The 17,776-nt window shown below is 52.6% G+C and overlaps 5 protein-coding genes across 5 annotated transcripts; 2 read left to right on the plus strand and 3 right to left on the minus strand.

The window, feature by feature from the left end:
* On the plus strand, positions 1-3,027 carry LAESUDRAFT_815677 (GMC oxidoreductase). The gene is made up of 16 exons (XM_040914712.1): positions 1-161; positions 257-419; positions 481-607; positions 665-743; positions 809-892; positions 945-1,010; positions 1,060-1,100; positions 1,151-1,264; positions 1,324-1,347; positions 1,398-1,720; positions 1,775-1,947; positions 2,001-2,154; positions 2,207-2,292; positions 2,346-2,505; positions 2,560-2,619; positions 2,690-3,027. Exons 3-16 carry the CDS (start codon positions 487-489, stop codon positions 2,882-2,884), a joined length of 1,680 nt encoding a protein of 559 aa, XP_040759512.1. The 5' UTR covers positions 1-161; positions 257-419; positions 481-486; the 3' UTR covers positions 2,885-3,027.
* A 1,056-nt stretch (positions 3,028-4,083) lies between these two features.
* LAESUDRAFT_450191 (uncharacterized protein) lies at positions 4,084-6,666 on the minus strand. Its single transcript, XM_040902509.1, has 18 exons — positions 6,624-6,666; positions 6,041-6,558; positions 5,943-5,985; positions 5,823-5,892; positions 5,683-5,769; positions 5,607-5,627; positions 5,496-5,548; positions 5,364-5,446; positions 5,299-5,309; positions 5,065-5,241; positions 4,962-5,009; positions 4,878-4,902; positions 4,801-4,814; positions 4,732-4,750; positions 4,667-4,676; positions 4,555-4,614; positions 4,389-4,493; positions 4,084-4,331 (listed from the first exon to the last, which is right to left on the minus strand). The coding sequence occupies exons 2-18, from the start codon at positions 6,180-6,182 to the stop codon at positions 4,244-4,246; spliced, it is 1,056 nt and encodes a 351-aa protein (XP_040759513.1). The 5' UTR covers positions 6,183-6,558; positions 6,624-6,666; the 3' UTR covers positions 4,084-4,243.
* A 902-nt stretch (positions 6,667-7,568) lies between these two features.
* On the plus strand, positions 7,569-10,226 carry LAESUDRAFT_739010 (GMC oxidoreductase; the record flags this gene model as incomplete). Its single annotated transcript, XM_040910959.1, has 16 exons — positions 7,569-7,689; positions 7,748-7,826; positions 7,892-7,975; positions 8,028-8,093; positions 8,143-8,183; positions 8,234-8,291; positions 8,349-8,454; positions 8,501-8,556; positions 8,619-8,689; positions 8,740-9,062; positions 9,117-9,289; positions 9,343-9,496; positions 9,549-9,634; positions 9,688-9,847; positions 9,902-9,961; positions 10,032-10,226. The coding sequence occupies 16 exons, from the start codon at positions 7,569-7,571 to the stop codon at positions 10,224-10,226; spliced, it is 1,833 nt and encodes a 610-aa protein (XP_040759514.1).
* Positions 10,227-11,422: 1,196 nt separating this feature from the next.
* Positions 11,423-13,050, minus strand: LAESUDRAFT_795227 (alpha/beta-hydrolase; the record flags this gene model as incomplete). The annotated part of the gene is made up of 3 exons (XM_040913962.1): positions 11,423-12,493; positions 12,604-12,660; positions 12,796-13,050. The coding sequence occupies 3 exons, from the start codon at positions 13,048-13,050 to the stop codon at positions 11,753-11,755; spliced, it is 1,053 nt and encodes a 350-aa protein (XP_040759515.1). The 3' UTR covers positions 11,423-11,752.
* Positions 13,051-13,932: 882 nt separating this feature from the next.
* On the minus strand, positions 13,933-17,334 carry LAESUDRAFT_730856 (eukaryotic translation elongation factor 2). The gene is made up of 10 exons (XM_040909916.1): positions 17,193-17,334; positions 17,110-17,123; positions 16,996-17,058; positions 16,734-16,934; positions 15,333-16,678; positions 14,827-15,273; positions 14,657-14,771; positions 14,378-14,605; positions 14,252-14,319; positions 13,933-14,197 (listed from the first exon to the last, which is right to left on the minus strand). The coding sequence occupies exons 1-10, from the start codon at positions 17,195-17,197 to the stop codon at positions 14,156-14,158; spliced, it is 2,529 nt and encodes an 842-aa protein (XP_040759516.1). The 5' UTR covers positions 17,198-17,334; the 3' UTR covers positions 13,933-14,155.
* Positions 17,335-17,776: the final 442 nt, after the last annotated feature.

Below are 17,776 nucleotides of genomic sequence, written 5' to 3' on the forward strand. Positions count from 1 at the left end.
GCATCTTGATAAGGATGGAAGCTACAGTCCTGCAGCGTAGAGCACACGGCCACCACCTGCGCGCGGTTCTTGTCTTTGGTCAGCTCCCTTGGTCTGCGGAGATCGTCTCACCCTTGTCCGACTGGCCAGCGGTGCGCATGGCGAACGTACTCCCCAACAAAGCTAGTCATGTGTCTGGCCTTGGGCCGTACGCAGCACGTTCATCAGCTGTCCAGTGCCTTCGGCGCGTCTCTTCGGAAACCTACATTAATCTCCTTGGAAGAAGTGCTTCTTCCTGGTCGAGACCCACCCTTATGCCGGGGCAAGATGCGCGACGCCGCATCCCTCAGCCTGCACCCTCCCACCACACTGAACTCGGTCGTCTCAGGGCGTCCTGCACTCTAACCACGCTCATCTAGTATCCTGATTGGGATTGACAGGTCTGCTCCTTTTCATCCAAGGAAACGGCACGCTAAGGCGTTTGGGTTCGGGACTCGCAAGCTCGCCATGGGTGTTCCACATTCCAGTAAGGTAGCGTCAAACCCGACTCAGTATGCTACCCTCATTGGTGAAAGGAGCCGAGACGGCGAGAACTACCGTCAGTATGACTATGTCGTCGTAGGAGGAGGTATGTTGAGTCACTATGTTTCCTGCTCATGGTTCGACGACACGAGTTCACCTACAGGCACTGCCGGATGCGTTCTCGCTTCGCGGTTGTCCGAGGACCGGAACTCGACAGTATTGCTCCTTGAAGCTGGGAGAAGGTGGGATGTCATTGGGCAGGAACGTTCTCCGAGGACATATGGCTGATCAAGCCGTGTCGCCACAGTCATGAAGGCAACTTGCTATCGCGCATCCCGCTGGCGTACACGAAGATGTTCAAGACGGCCGTTGACTGGGACTTTCAAACGACGTAGGCAACTGTATTGGCACGATCGTTGACTGTAGTCCTGAATTCTGCATAGGCCACAAGAGGCGATGTCAGGGAAACAAGTCTATTGGCCTCAGGTAAAGATTCTCGGAGGGACGAGGTTTGTTGCAACTCTCTATTGTCTTGTTACTGATTCCGACCATTGGCAGTGCGATCAACTCTCTCGTTCACCAGTACTGCGCCAAGGAAAGTGCGTGTGGGAAACTGTGCACGTCCCCTGTTTCCTGATCTGATGCGCAGATTTCGACGAATGGGTCAAGCTTGGCGGAGAGGGATGGAGCTTCGATGACCACAAGGCTGAGAATTACACTGCGAGCGCGCAGTTTCCGAACAAGAACAGCCACGGAACAAATGGTCCACTACACGTCGGATATGCCACTGGAGCGGCGGTAAGTGGACTCCGCAAATCCCAGGAATACTCGACCCCAAGGGCCAACGTCAGTACCCTCGCTAATGTAATCCGCATCATGCTGATGGTCCGAGACAGGGAACTCGACGGCTGTGGCGTACCTGACCAATGGCGTCCTCTCCCGACCGAAGCTCATCGTCGGCGTCAACGTCGAAGTGGAAAAGATAATTTTCTCGCAGGAACAAGACTCTACAACGCGTGCGATCGGAGTAGAACTGTCCACCGCCGCAGATGGACCTCGCTACCGAGTGAACGCCACTCGCGAGGTCATACTCAGCGCCGGCTTCATCTCGACTCCGCAAATCCTGATGCTCTCCGGCATTGGACCTGCAGAGGGGCTCAGTCGCTTCAACATCCCCGTCGTTAAGGAGCTGCCCGCAGTGGGCCGAAATATGTCAGACGTGCGTTCTTCATGGACTTCGAGATGTTCTCGGCAGACTGACACAGACGTTCAGCACATTTCGTGTGGTCCCCTTCGCTTCAGAGCCAAGCCCGCGTACACATGGGATCGATACAACGCCACGTTTTCAGGTGCGGTGGCTATGATGAAGTGGCTGTTAACGGGCAAAGGCCCTCTATCCTCCATGGGGACGTCGATGGCCGCGTTCATACGCTCCGATGATCGAAGGTTGGTCTTGCGGTGCTCTTAAGGACAAGAACTTGCGCTCACGAACCGCTCAGCTTACCGTTCGGATCAAAGGCCTCCGAGAACCTCCCAGTCAAGGATCTGACGTCCGGCCCTAATACACCTGACATCGAGCTGGTCTGGGCGCCTTTTGTCTTCGTCAACTTCGGGTTCACCCCTCCGCCTCCTGGAGCGTCTGGCATAACAACAGTGCGTGATACGTTTGCTGGATTCCGGTACGTGTGTCTTACTTGCTTTATAGAGCGCTGTCGCGTTGAGGCCGGAGAGCACTGGTACCATTACCCTGCGGTCCGGCAGCGTATGGGACAAACCTCTTATCGATGGAAAGTAGGTGTAGCCCAACCGCCATTTGATTCAATGATACTCATCCGCTCGTGTAGTTACTTTGCCTCGAAAAGCGACATGAATATCGTCGTGCGCGGCACGAGGCTCCTCATGCGCATGGCGCGCACGGAGCCGCTCGCGTCCGTGCTGGACCTGAAGGCGCACTCGACAGACAAGGACGACATATTCTGGCCAGGAGACGCGGACCCAGACAAGGTTTTTTATTTCTTCCGAGGTTTCACGCTGGGTTTGCTGAGACGATCGGCGCAGATCACCGATGAGGAGTTGAAGGAGTGGATAAGCGGCAACGCCTCGCCTTTCTTCCATCCGGTACGTCCACGTCCATCTCATCGCTTGTTGACCAGTGTAGTTCTCAACCATGCTGACGTTGTCCGGACAGGTGTCGACGGCGAGGATGGGGCGGAGCGCGGAGACGAGCGTGGTCGATGCGAAACTGGGCATGCACGGCGTCGCCGGTCTGCGCGTCGTGGATGCCTCTGTGTTCCCATCTCAGCTGTCTGGACATCCCGCGGCGGCGGTCATCGCGGTCGTCGAGAAGGCTGCGGACATGATTTGGAGCGAGATAGGCTCGTGAAACGAGCACTTCATTCTTGAACTTTCCTACTGGACACGGCTAGTATTTCTCTTGTAGTGTCTGTTAGTTGTTTGTGTCTCGTTTGTGCGTCGCTATTTTCGTGGTTTTCGTCATGTAATGCTATGTGGTGAGACGTTGCTTGCATACCCATTCTGCTTGCGCTCATGTCGACTTGCTGACCCGCAGTCGGCAGTAGGACTCCGAGTTGTGTCGGCGTTCATCAACGCGATCACGTGATGAAAACGCGGTCACGAAGTCGCGCCTGTGGCGTCGACTGTAATCGATCAGGCAATGGCCCTGGGTTCCTCGGCGGAACAGGTACCGCTACTCCCGTACTTTTATTTTGGACATCTTCTTCAATTTGGCGTGAGGTGAAAACGTTGCATCAGTTCCTGAAATGATTCTAAGCAAATTGTATGGACTTCTTCCAAGAGCCCGACAGTCTCAAAGGCGAAATATAATCGCATAGCTGACAAGCGTGACTGATACAAATTGAACGTTAAATAAACAACCTATAACACCATATATTATCGAGAATTTAACGATAGGTCTAAACTGCGATAATATCCAGCTACGATCTGATTCTTGCGTCGAGTTCGCGCTCTACCTGCTGGCGCTGCAGGGCAGGCGGCTTTAAGACAGTTTTGGCTAGTCCGTCCAGCATTTTCTTGTCCAGTGCATTCACTCTTTGAGGCACGCCTAGTGCGGCAAGCTTCAGCGCGAGAGCGTGAGGTATCGACTGGTTGCTAAAATCAGCATTCTCTATCGCGAATTTCTCATTGAAAGTGACATCAAAGATGATTCTATCCGCAGTACTGGCTGCCATAACGCACGTCAAACCGTGCTGCACCATTGCGACCTAAAAGCAGGCGGGCTTGTCAGGCTCGAGACCATGAAAGATGACTGGGAAAATGAACGGTCTCAGCGCCTTTTAGCAAATAATTCAATGCAAAGATCATGCCCGGTGTTGCACTGGACGTCAACGAGTCATCAGGCAAGAGAAAATGGAATGAAAAGGGATGCACAGAACAAACGATGATAACACCATCAGTCTATTAAATCGACCGAAAGGCCGTGCTTGCGGCCAGATTGCTCTATCAGATACCGCAAGCCGGATGTTACTAGAGTGCCGTGAATCTCTGCCAGGGACCATGGGTGAAACTCAGTACAGTAGTGAACGGTGATAATCTTGAAAGTCGGCATCAGTGGCGTGCCCGGAGATTTTGGTTCTATTCCGTAATTCTACTATCAATTCCAGCATTGGAAATGTGCCATAACTGACTACATCCTCTTGCATCTTCTACGAGATCTCATATCAATGCCAATGCACAACAGCAGCAAGATATGCCCTACGCATCTTCAGACATTATCACCACCAGTCGGTACTAGCTTCACGGTGTCCGACTCCACACAGATGTCCCTAGTCACGGTAATACCAGAAGAGGCTCTGCAACGGATTGATGTACTCAACGTCAGAGTTCAGAGTTGTAGGTGAGAGACTCACTCATTCGGAGCATGTACAGGATAAAGTGCGATCTCGTGGTCAGCCGCAGTGGTGCTTGCTGCTTCGAATCGTCTGAAACGCGTCACGTTACCGGTGGAGACGTAACTTCAAACCCCACGGTAATTATCAGTATCGTGATGTGCAATCTATACATGTGAACGCGTACACGTGTCCCGATCTCGCAGTCATGTAGAGTTGGCGGTGTAGACGAGTGGCACATATCACCCTGCACGCTGTGAATCAGTCATACTACATGGTAGAGCAGAATATTTACTCACAACATCAGATCTAAGGCGTGACCTAAATGTCAGGATAACCCTTATAAAAAGACACCATTACGCACATGTGGGTATTTGAAGCATCTAGTAAATGAATCAGTATTGCCACTGATGAAGTAGCAATCATGTCACACCATATCCATAGGAACTGTAGACATGAGCTGTGTCAGTGCTGCAGCCATTTCGAATGACATTGATCTAGATATCTCACTGTTGAGATCGAGACATATGAGCACCTTTGTAGTGGCTCAGAGTTGCTCTTTGATCGCCTATCTATAATCGAATGATCACATACCACAAGAGGAATGTAGGCCGCCATTGCAGATGCTATCCAGACCACTCCCTGCTCCGAATATCTTGATCACTTGGTCTCGCAGAATAGGAAGTCAGAAACGCACCTGTCGCCAAATAAGTTCCCAGAGACTCCCCGATCCTCTATTCCTCCATATGCCAATGATCATGAGGATGAGAAGGAAGGTATCGGAAGCAAATGCTGCAACAATATTTATCTTCCCGCGACCAATCTCAACCTCGAAGCAATATTTGGCCGCAACATCCCACTGCGTCCGAGGACCCTATCGGCAATTGCGATCTGTCGGCATTACGTCACATGTTAGCGTAAACGTGCATACCTTTGCGACACCTACATGTATGTCAATGATGATAAAATGGACCCGTATACTGAGGAATGACCTACCATATATCAGACATCCAACGTTCACGAGGAAGATTGTGACGGCAAGAACAGTGATGTAAGGGTTCTTGAACCAAATGGCCACACTTTGCCCGCACTAAGCCCATATCTCAAGGAGGTTCAAATAAGGCTTACACTCGAAGGACAATGATAAGTGATGCAGCGGCCAGCGCGATGAAACTAGAGACCTGCACGGTCTGATGATGGTCACGACACCCTGAATCATCTACTAAATGAGATACTGACCAGGACGACATGAGTCAACGCCTGAAACAATGATTTAGCATCGGACGCAAGGAACTATGCAATATGCAATACTGACACTACAGTTGACATCGGTAATGATATTCATAATGATAATATCAGTGATCACGACAAACAGAGTGGCGAAACGGCATAGAAGGTATGCCTTCGGAAGATTGTAAAGCTGTCACTGCATTCTGAGTTCGGATGGGTGCTCACCGCGGCTGGCAGGGTTATTTTGTCTCGCAAGACCCTCCAATCGAAGCCCAGATTGGTAACCCATTCCCACCTAACAAGATTTAGCTGTACAGAGAGAGATAGATTTGAATGAAAGCTCACAGATAGATAGCATCGACCACGTAGGATAATTTGACAAATGCAGCTACTCCCGACATGCAATCAGTGAAGCCGCATGAACGGCAGCGGAATGTACTCACTAAGCTCGGAAGCGATTACTGCAGGATCTTGCCAATTGACCATGATTAGGTGGGTGCAGCGGAGAAAAGTCTTCAGTGGGCCGTAGCTCTGTAGGATCTTCTGCAATATATAGTTCGAGCGGTGTCTCCGAGGATTCGGCATATCTTTTGTATGCACTGCTCATCATATCAAGGAATACATCTGAAACATTAGCCGGACCATACTGAAGCGTTATCACCGTGTCTCTATCCCGTTGTTCTCCAAGCGAGACACTATTTCTGAAGCCAATGTGCGAATATCGAGACAGATACACATATTTTTGATCTGAAAGGTAGGCGACGTACCGTCCTTACTTGTTGCGACTTGTGCGCCACAGGCACGGGAGACATGGGCCCATGGTAGACCATGCTACATCCGCAACAAAGGTGATTAGATGGACGTGTCTTGGTTGGAGTGCTCACAAATCGATCTTTTCACAAATTTTGACTTGTATACTCGTACATCCAAGACAATGAGGGAAGATTTGTCCCCGCGTTATCTGAATGCCTTTAATCATGACTGAATTCTCGGAGGACTTGACAATTTGCGTAGGCTTTGACTTACCGAATGAGCATCCTTACCTGGCATGCGGTGGCGGCTCTTCTGCGGTGAGCTGATTGACCCACAGGCATCTCAACTGAGAATGCTGCTGGTGGCGGTACGGACCCTACAACCTGTATACCGAGCACTCCTAGTTAGTAACTTGATAGTAGTAAGCGCTCACTCAGCGCTCAAGGCTCTAAGCGCTAGACCAAATAGTATCGAGTGGCGTAGAATGGACGCAACGCTCGGCGAACGCCGAACTCGCACCGTTGGGCACGACGGTCACTCCAACCTTGGTCTCGTACCCAGACATCTTTACCTACAAGATGTCTGAGTACGAGACCACTGCATCTCATACCCGCGAAGCTGTTACTGCGTGCATCAGAACGAAGTCCATCCTGATTCGCTGATACTTCGGTACCCTATTGCTGATGAACTCTATGTTGCAGTGCATCTTGATAGGAATGGAAGCTGGAGTCGTGGAATGCGGAGCACACGGCGGCTACCTACGCTCGGTTCTTGTCTTTGGTCAGCTCCCTTGGTCTGCGGAGATCGTCTCAGCCTTGTCCTGGCCAGCCGTGCGCATGGCGAAAGTCACTCCTCAACAAAACCACGTATGCGTCAGTCCTTGAGCCGCACGCAGCACATTCATCGGCTGTCCAATGCTTTCGGCACTTCTCTTCGGAAACCTACATTAATCTCCTCTTATAATAGGCGCCGTGATATTCACAATGGACGAAGTACTTCTTCCTGGCCGAGACTCACCCTTGTGCCGCGGCAAGATGCGCGACGCCGCATCCCTCAGCCTGCACCCTCCCACACTGAACTCGGTCGTTTCAAGGCGTCCTGCACTCTAACCACGCTCATCTAGTATCCTGATTGGGATTGACAGGTCTGCTCCTTTTCGTCTCGCATCCAAGGTAACGGCACGCTAAGGCGTTTGTGTTCGAGACTCGCAAGCTCGCCATGGGTGTTCCACATTCCAGCAAGGTAGCGTCAAACCCGACGCAGTATGCTACCCTCATTGGCGAAAGTAACCGAGACGGCGAGAGCTACCGTCAGTACGACTATGTCGTCGTAGGAGGAGGTATGTTGAGTCATCGTGTTTTCCTGCTCATGGTTCGACGACACGAGTTCATCTACAGGCACTGCCGGATGCGTCCTCGCTTCGCGGTTGTCTGAGGACCGGAACTCGACAGTATTGCTCCTTGAAGCTGGCAGAAGGTGGGATGTCATTGTGCAGGAACGTTAACTCAGGACATATGATTGATTAAGTTGTGTTGCCACAGTCATGAAGGCAACTTACTATCGCGCATCCCGCTGGCGTACACAAAGATGTTCAAGACCGCCGTTGACTGGAACTTTCAAACAACGTAGGCAATCGCATTGACACGAGCGTTGACTGTAGTCCTGAGTTCTGCGTAGGCCACAAGAGGCGATGTCAGGGAAACAAGTCTATTGGCCTCAAGGAAAGATTCTCGGGGGAACGAGGTAAATTACAACTCTCTGTTGTCTTGTTACTGGTTCTGACCATTGACAGTGCAATCAACTCTCTCGTTCACCAGTACTGCGCTAAGGAAGGTGCGTGTGGGAAATTGCGCACGTGCCCTGTTTCTTGATCTGATGCGCAGACTTCGACGAGTGGGTCAAGCTTGGCGGAGAGGGATGGAGTTTCGATGACTTGCTACCGTGCGTTGTTGGTCTATACCACGTTAAGGTCCCCGATGCTTGACGATTTCTCCATAGCTATTTCCACAAGGCTGAGAACTATACAGCGAGCGCGCAGTCCCCGAACAAGAACAATCACGGAACCAATGGCCCACTACACGTCGGATATTCCAGTGAAGCGGCGGTAAGTGGACTGCGCTGAATGACTTCTGTTTCTCACCTCTAGATAGCCCGTCAATCAATACATCATCGAGACGTCCAAGTCGATGGGAGTGCCCTACATTGAGTGAGGCCGCCGACGTATTTTCGGTTCTTCGTGACCAGCTGATTATAACGCTCTTCATGTAGCGACATCAACGGCTCTCGCAGTATCGTAGGGTTAGCGCACATGCCAGGAATACTCGACCCCAAAGGCCAACGTCAGTACCCTCGCTGATGTAATCCACCTCATGCTGATGGTCCGAGACAGGAAACTCGACGGCTGTGGCGTACTTGACCAGGGACGTCCTCTCCCGACCGAACCTCATCGTCGGCGTCAACGTCGAAGTGGAAAAGATAATCTTCTCGCAAGAACAAGGCTCTACACCGCGTGCGATCGGAGTAGAACTGTCCACCGCCGCAGATGGACCTCGCTACCGAGTGAACGCCACTCGCGAGGTCATACTCAGCGCCGGCTCCATCTCGACTCCGCAAATTTTGATGCTCTCCGGCATTGGACCTGCAGACGGGCTCAGTCGGTTCAACATCCCCGTCGTCAAGGAGCTGCCCGCAGTGGGCCGAAATATGTCAGACGTGCGTTCTTCATGGACTTCGAGATGTTCTCGGCAGACTGACACAGACGTTCAGCACATTTCGTGTGGTCCCCTTCGCTTCAGAGCCAAGCCCGCGTACACATGGGATCGATACAACGCCACGTTTTCAGGTGCGGTGGCTATGATGAAGTGGCTGTTAACGGGCAAAGGCCCTCTATCCTCCATGGGGACGTCGATGGCCGCGTTCATACGCTCCGATGATCGAAGGTTGGTCTTGCGGTGCTCTTAAGGACAAGAACTTGCGCTCACGAACCGCTCAGCTTACCGTTCGGATCAAAGGCCTCCGAGAACCTCCCAGTCAAGGATCTGACGTCCGGCCCTAATACACCTGACATCGAGCTGGTCTGGGCGCCTTTTGTCTTCGTCAACTTCGGGTTCACCCCTCCGCCTCCTGGAGCGTCTGGCATAACAACAGTGCGTGATACGTTTGCTGGATTCCGGTACGTGTGTCTTACTTGCTTTATAGAGCGCTGTCGCGTTGAGGCCGGAGAGCACTGGTACCATTACCCTGCGGTCCGGCAGCGTATGGGACAAACCTCTTATCGATGGAAAGTAGGTGTAGCCCAACCGCCATTTGATTCAATGATACTCATCCGCTCGTGTAGTTACTTTGCCTCGAAAAGCGACATGAATATCGTCGTGCGCGGCACGAGGCTCCTCATGCGCATGGCGCGCACGGAGCCGCTCGCGTCTGTGCTGGACCTGAAGGCGCACTCGACAGACAAGGACGACATATTCTGGCCGGGAGACGCGGACCCAGACAAGGTTTGTTATTTCTTCCGAGGTTTCACGCTGGGTTTGCTGAGACGATCGGCGCAGATCACCGATGAGGAGTTGAAGGAGTGGATACGCGGCAACGCCTCGCCTTTCTTCCATCCGGTACGTCCACGTCCATATCATCGCTTGTTAATCAATGTAGTTCTCAACCATACTGACGTTGTCCGGACAGGTGTCGACGGCGAGGATGGGGCAGAGCGTAGAGACGAGCGTGGTCGATGCGAAACTGCGCGTGCACGGCGTCGCCGGTCTGCGCGTCGTGGATGCCTCTGTGTTTCCGTCTCACCTGTCCGGACATCCCGCAGCGGCGGTCATTGCGGTTGCCGAGAAGGCCGCGGACATGATTCGGAGCGAGATAGGCGCGTGAAACGAGCCCTTGATTTCCGAACTTTCGTACTGGACCACCAGCTAGTATTTCCCTTGTAGTGTCCTTTAGTTGTCTTGCATCTCGGTTATTTTTGTGGTGTTCGTCGTGTAATACTATGTGGTCAGACATTGCTTGCGTACCTGTCTTGCTTGCGCTCGTGTCGACTTGCAGAGCCGGAGTCAGTAGCGGGGCTCTGAGTGGCTGCTTTCTTCATGAACGCGGCCACGTGATTCAAACGCGGTCATGAAGTCGCGTCTGTGGCGTCGACTGTGATCGATCAAGCAATATTCCGTGATCTGGAATGGTGTGTTCCTCGGCGGAACAGGTAAGACTACTCCAGCGTCCTTATTTCGAGCATCTCCTTCGATTCAATGTGAGCTTAAAACACTGCATCAATGCTTGAAACGATCCTAAGCAAATTGTATGGACTTCTTCCAAGAGCCCGACAGTTTCAAAGGTCTAAGATAACGCAAAATTCCAACGATAGGCTGTGAGTCGTGACAGAATCGAGCCACGACCCGATTCTCATTACGTCGAGTTCGCGCTCCACCTGCTGACGTTTCAGGGCAGCAAGCCATACCATCATCGGTGTTATCGTCCATCCAAATTTTGACTATCGCAATTGTGAGAAGATGATCAAATGTGGCACTGGCACGTGCGAATTCATTTACCGCTTTGCAGGTAGTTCTCCAAGCTGCCGCCGTCGAGGAGGTCCTGTGAACAGACAACATCTATCAGCCAGCCATGCAATGCGGCAGGCGATCCTCGGCCTTATGCATGATGTGTTCAATCGTCCCACTCTCGTTGTGCATCTGCATCTGGAGCATTCGGACGCCATCGTTCAACTGCTGTGTCACTATGCGTCTACATTTCAGACTACCGCCACAGTTAAGTGGCCAATAAATCATACCATTATAGTCCTGATTGGCAGCGACTTGGCAAGAATCACTACAGATACAACATACAGCTGGTTCACTGCCTACCCGACGTGCTTGACACGGAATACGAGTCGTGAGCCCCGACAAAGGTGATGTTGCCAAACACCGGTGACAAAACTAAGTAGCGTTAGGAATGGCGTTGCACCAAGGGAGAGCTGCCCGGTTCACCTCGTCGTAGCCGTTACACGTGGAAGCCGCTCGTCTAACCGATACGGCACGCGCAGCAATAGGCGAAAGCAGCAGACCAAGAACGACCCGCGCTATGCATCGTGGAGAGGAAAGGCGCATCGTTGTCTAGATGAGTGTAGAAAAGAAAGAGGAACGGAGGTCCAGAGTGTTGTCAAAACACAACTGGGAGAGGCGATGCGCGTGAAACAGTCAGTGGGGCAAGCAGCGTCTCGTCGAGAGACGGCAGAAGCTGGCCGCAGTAGAGAACTCCCCGATAGCCACGTGATCGGCCGAAGTGTTATGGGATCTCGATGACGATCGTCTGATCGCTGCTCGACCTGTTCGGAACGGCACCTTTCTTCTTGTTGCGCGTCCACTCGCGTACGATGCCAGCCGACGGCGATGAGCCCGTGGGATTCTTCACAGGCTGTTCACCCAGCCTGCAAGGATACGGAAAGTATCAGTTCTCTCCGGCTCGTGGAAGGGCAGCACGAGGAAGTCATGAGTCGAATCAGGGACCTCGACGTATGTCACCTCGTCTTTACTCATATCCACCACCATCCTGTCCCTCAGCGTGCGCATGGGATCAAGGGCCATCTCCGCACCACCGGTGATCATCAATGTCTTAGGCAGGTTCGCGAACATGTCCTTCATCACTGCGAGGTGTAGCGCTCCGGAGGAGAACCATACCGTCGACGCCACATCGTCGGGCAGATACCCAAGCATCGCTCGCTTGCTGTAGCCACTGTAGAAGATAGGGCCCACGAAGTCGGATCGTGAGTGCTTGTACATCGAAGAGTCGCGTCCGACATGCGTCAACGCCGAGTCAACCATCGGGGACAGCAGGATCATGCCCCGCGGAGCTGGCAGGCTCGGTAGCTGATACTTGCTGATATAGTACGTGAGGACGAATGCAAGGTTGCCGCCCGCCGAGTCGCCTCCGATGACAATGTCGTTCGCGGAGAAGCCAACCACCTCGAGCAGGTAGCGGTAGCCGGAAATAGCGTCGATGAGCGCGGTTGGGAAAGGATTGGCTCTCCCGAACGCCTCGGCGCTCGAAAGACGGTATTCAAGGGCAAAGATGCGGGTCTTGGGCAGGTGCTCCTGCAGGCCTTCATAGAGGTACTTCATGCTTACACTGCTCGGGTTCGCCGTCCCCATCTAGTAAAGTGCATCATCATCTCCGTCAGGACGTCCGAAATGCAGGTTGGCACTTACAACATACGCTCCACTTGCATAGATAGCATGAGGTCAAGCGCGATGGCACGTACAGAGCGGTCCGACTCACCATGCAAGTGATAGATGACTTTCTCTCCCGGAGACGCCTTCTGGCCGACTTCACCACTGGGCCCGCGCGGTCCGATCCAGAAACCAGCCGTCCTGACGGGCTGAATGTTGTTGACGCGTGTGAACTCTTTCACTTCGCCCACGATCAGCTCAGTGGGTACGGGGTCGATGAAGACGAGACCAGTGGTGGCGGCGTCTGGCGCATCCTCCTTTGGGTATGCAGGAGTTGGGATACCCGTCTCGTATACGTAAGCAATGTACACCTGAAAAAGGTTGACGAATATGGCTCTGCCCAAGGTCCAGGAGGTCCTAGGCCGCCAGGACGGAAGGAGATTGATGAGCGTCCAATAGGGCAGTCGCAAGAGCAAACCAGCTACGGTGCTCAGCGTGTAGATGGCCTTGAAAGGCTGGTAGCGGAATGCAAAGACCATGTCGCGTTCAAAAGTGTGTGTGCGATGAAACTTGTGGGAGAGGTGCTTAAGACTGGTGTGCGCGCGCCACCGAGGCATTGCATCGGGAAAACTCGAACCGACAAGTTTCAAAACAGCAGTCCTGAGGCTTTCTAGAGTTTATTGTCTTTTTTGGTGACGGCAAGCAGATAAAAGTGTCCTAAGTCGGATGCGCTCGCGGCTCATGCATCATGAGTCACGGTCATGGTTCCACCGATTCCACCGGAGCCGTCTTGAAGACGATAGGGATTCCACAGTTCATTTTGACTCGAAAGCGCTTTCGAGGGGTTGCTCGGCGCGTCAGACAATAATATCCGGGGCCTGCGGAGGTTCGCAGGAATTGTGGCGGCTCCGGAGACTACTCAGCGCGCGCTTGGCCGCATTGGCATAATGAAAATGATGAGTCACGGTAATGATTCCACCGGAGCCGTCTTGAAGACGATACGGTTTGCACAGTCCATCTTGACTCGAAAGCGCTTTCGAGTGGGTCGCTCGGCGCATCAGACACGGATATCCGGAGCCTGCGGAGGTGAAGGAATTCTGGAGTCTCCGGGGACTACTCAGCGCGCGCTTTCGGCAAACCCCGCATCGCGAAAGTTAGGACGAAAGTCAACATTGGAGTTACATTGAGATTCATAGTCATCAGCAAAAAAGCAGAATGCATATATAGGCAGGTGAAGTAGGTAGTAACATGGGCACATACCTATGATATAGGCCGGAATAGCTAGATAATACATGGTCTTGCGACGCCGGTATGATTTGCCTGGACAAGTAGTCGAGTGATCCGACGAGGGTTGCTAGGAGTAGTCCGAGCTATATCTGCGGTGGATGGCTCACAGGTGACCGCATTGCCGGCCTTGGTACTGCACCAGTCCATATGAATTATTTATAATAAACTGTGAAGAAATTACATTTTACAACTATGTAGTACGCATGTGAGGTGAATGTCGAGCCATCGATTTTTTATTAAAATTCACAGAGCTCAGCATTACGAGTGTCTCTCATCTGTCAGCGCTAGACCATAGTACCCTTCATGAGTGCTTGATCTGAATGACACAACAGTAAACTTCTGCTGTCAAATACCTTCTTATAGCTTGTCGTAGTACGTATCCAGGGGCGGAATTTCGGGCTGCACAGAATAGACATGAGCAAAATATATTAACGCAAGTAGGAGCAAACGAACCTTGAGACCCTTGCGGACACGAATACGCCTGACGATTTCCTCGATCTTGCTGCCCTTGTCGAGCGGAGCTGTGAAGAGACTTCAGTCACCACAATATGATTTGGACATGATTGCAGATAGATTCACATCCGTTCAGCGTCTCCCAGTGGTCGAACACACTCTGGGGGAACGCCTGACCACCAGTCTGCGAGCGAAGCTCCCCATTGAAACCGAAGGACTCCCCGACGGGCAGGTATGCCTTGATCGTGAACATAGGCGTGCCGACACGCTGCTCCTCGGAGAACACCTGGCCACGACGCTTATTGAGCACACTGTAGACACCGCCAATCGCGTTCTCCGGGCACTGAATCTCAACTGATAGAAAAATCAGCTGTGCATGGATAGATGGAGCTAGGAAAAACACACCGAGATAGACAGGCTCCTGGAGACCGGGCGTGGCAAGCAAGCATGCGGCATAGCAGACGCGACGACACGTCGGAATGATCTGTCCTCCACCACGGTGGATGGCATCCGTGTGGAGCTGTTCCCAACGAACGTCAGAATGAACTTCAGCTGCAGAAACGTCTGATACATACCGTCACATCAAGGATGTCGATGCGGACACCACGCATGTTCTCCTCAGCGCAGACACCCTCCTTCGTTGCCCACTGGAAGGCAGCAACGCAAGAATCCTTGATTTCGTTGAGATACTGCACACCCTTCGTCACATCGACAAGGACGTTCGGACCAGCCGTGTCAGGACCGAAGCACCAGATCTTACGTGCGTCCGTGACGTCCCAACCGTACTCGTCCGCGAGAATACGCGCGCGGACCTTGTAATCGTCACGCGAGTTGACCTTGCCGGACTCGATGGCGAGCGAGAGCTCCTCCTCAATCGGCATCGCCTTGGCGTAGAGACGATTGTGCTTGTTCTGGGACTTGGAGAGCGCAACAATCGACGACTCGGCCTTGACAGTCTCACGATAAGGGACGACGGGGTCGGAGACCTTGAGAGGAACACCGGCATGGTCCTCTTCGAGATCCTAGCATGGCAGAATTAACGTCAATAACAGACCTCATGGCCTTGGAACATAATGCATACCTTCAAGCAAATCTCCAAGTGGAGCTCACCAACACCAGCGACAATGTGCTCACCGTTCTCGGAGATCCACGTCTGGACACACGGGTCGGACTTCGAGAGACGCTTAAGACCCTCGACCAGCTTGGGCAGATCTGGAGCATTCTTGACCTCGACGGCGACCTGCACGACAGGCGACACGGAGAACTTCATGACCCTTATGTTGTGCGCAGTCTCCGACGACGTGAGGGTACCGCTCTTGAGTAGGAACTGATCGATACCGACGAGACCAACGATGTTACCCGCCGGGCAGTCCTCGATGGGCTCGACATAACGGCCCATCATCAAAATCGTGCGCTGCACAGACTTGATGAACAGGTCTTCCTTCTTGCCCGGGACATAATTCGGGCCCTGGATACGGATCTTCGGGCCAGCACGAACGGTACCGGAGAAGACACGACCGAAGGCGTAGAAACGCCCCTTATCGGAGGTCGGCACCATCTTGGAGACGTAGAGCACGAGGGGTCCCTTGGGATCACAGTCACGAATACCGATGGCAGACTCGTCATCCATTGGACCCTCGTAGAGAGTCTCAACACGATAGCGCTGAGCAGTCTTAGGGGAGGGAAGGTTGATGACAATCATCTCCAGGAGAGAGTCACCGGCGGGCAAGAATTTGCGCATGATTACTTTCAAGAGAGCCTTGCCCTCGAGCTCACGCTCAGCCGGAACAAGCTTGACGTCGAGCTTCTCGAGCATGGAATCGATCGCGTCGTTATTGAGTTTCAAGACGGCATCGAAGACTTTGAAGATGGGGTCGAGGACGAACATGTTAAATGCGCGCTCGAGAGGTTTGCCGTCCGCGTCAGTGCCCTTGGCCGTCCATTTGTGCGTCGTGGGGTTGAAGTAGTTGTCGCCCCAAAGCTTGGCCATCATCTTCTCCTTATCAACTCCGAACTTCTTCGCGTACCTGTTCGCGAACTGGCGGAGGGTGAACCCCCACCCGTGCAGACCGGAACCGAAGGCGATGGTGCCCTTCTCGGGGTAGACCTGGACGTCACCCAGCGCAACGTCGTGGTATGTCGAAATGATGACGTTCACGTTCTCAATCGTACGACGAAATGACTGATACAGCGCCTCCTTGTCAACCTGCAGCTCGAGCAGAGCACGGTCAACCTTGTTGATGATGACGACGGGCTTGATACGCTCAGTCAGGGCTTGACGAAGCACAGTTTCTGTCTGCACGCAGACACCCTCAACACAGTCGACGACAACAAGGGCACCATCCGTGACACGGAGTGCTGCTGTGACTTCCGACGAGAAGTCAACGTGGCCAGGAGAATCGATCAAATTGATCAAGAACTCGCTGCCTGGGGATATTTGTCAGGAACACGAGGCCACCGACGCACAGCACGCAGCACATACCCTCGGTCTGCTGCTTGATCGAACTTAAATCCTCCTTGTCGACCTCGAAGTACATGGAGATGGCGGTCGACTTTATAGTAATGCCACGCTCCTTTTCGTCCGGTCGTGTATCCATGAAAACGACTTCGCCGACTTTCGCACTGGCAATGATACCAGCTTTGGAGACCAACGAGTCCGTGAGAGTGGACTTTCCATGGTCGACTGCGCGAAGCCTCTTGATAAACAACAAGACTAGAGCAAGGAAGCCAGTAACGAGACTTACCATGAGCAATAACGCTCATGTTACGGATATTGGTGGGCTTGTCCATGAGAGCCCGAATCTGGTCTGTTCAACCTCAGAATTGCCCGTTCAACCGAAATGGCTTTCATCACTCACCGACGGTGAAGTTACTGTCATTGCATAGAAAATGATGTAAACACTAAGGAAATTGCAGGGAGGTTGTAGAAGGCGAAACTTACACCATGGTCACTAGTTTTTACAGGCGAGCAGAAAAATAAAGTTAAGGTGGCGACGTCCTCTGAGGGATCGCCTGGGATCAAGGAGTGGTACTGAGTCGACGCGAGGAAAGGGGTGGCGCAGAACTCGAAACTTTTGCAAAGGGGTGAACGGCCTGCTTATCCCGTGAGAATGACGCTCCCGTTCCCATATGCGGTAGGCGCCCAGCGCTGAGCGGTGTCTGGGGTCAAATGACAATCCGTGATGCAGTAGATTTCGACACAACATTTCCCTCACTGAAATTATCGTGCCCAAAGGATTTCACCGCAAACTGTGCGTACAAAGTTCATTTGACCCCTCCCCTGTCTCACATTTGCGTTCAGCTCTCTGACTACTCATAGCGCACTCATTGCTACGTGGTGGAGGCCTGACTGGTTTTCATTCATGAGTATGATCTCGGGCGACACTCTGCTCATCATTGCAGGCTCCTTACATCCACTCAACGCACCGGTGGTATTGCTTGATCACATGCTCGCGTACTGAAGATGTCGTCTCCTTGCGCCTCTTGTCTGTCAGATGTCTGCTATGCCGGCTGTGATTTCTCGAC

This window comes from Laetiporus sulphureus (genome assembly GCF_001632365.1).
Source record: "Laetiporus sulphureus 93-53 unplaced genomic scaffold LAESUscaffold_55, whole genome shotgun sequence".
NCBI lineage: Eukaryota > Fungi > Basidiomycota > Agaricomycetes > Polyporales > Laetiporaceae > Laetiporus > Laetiporus sulphureus.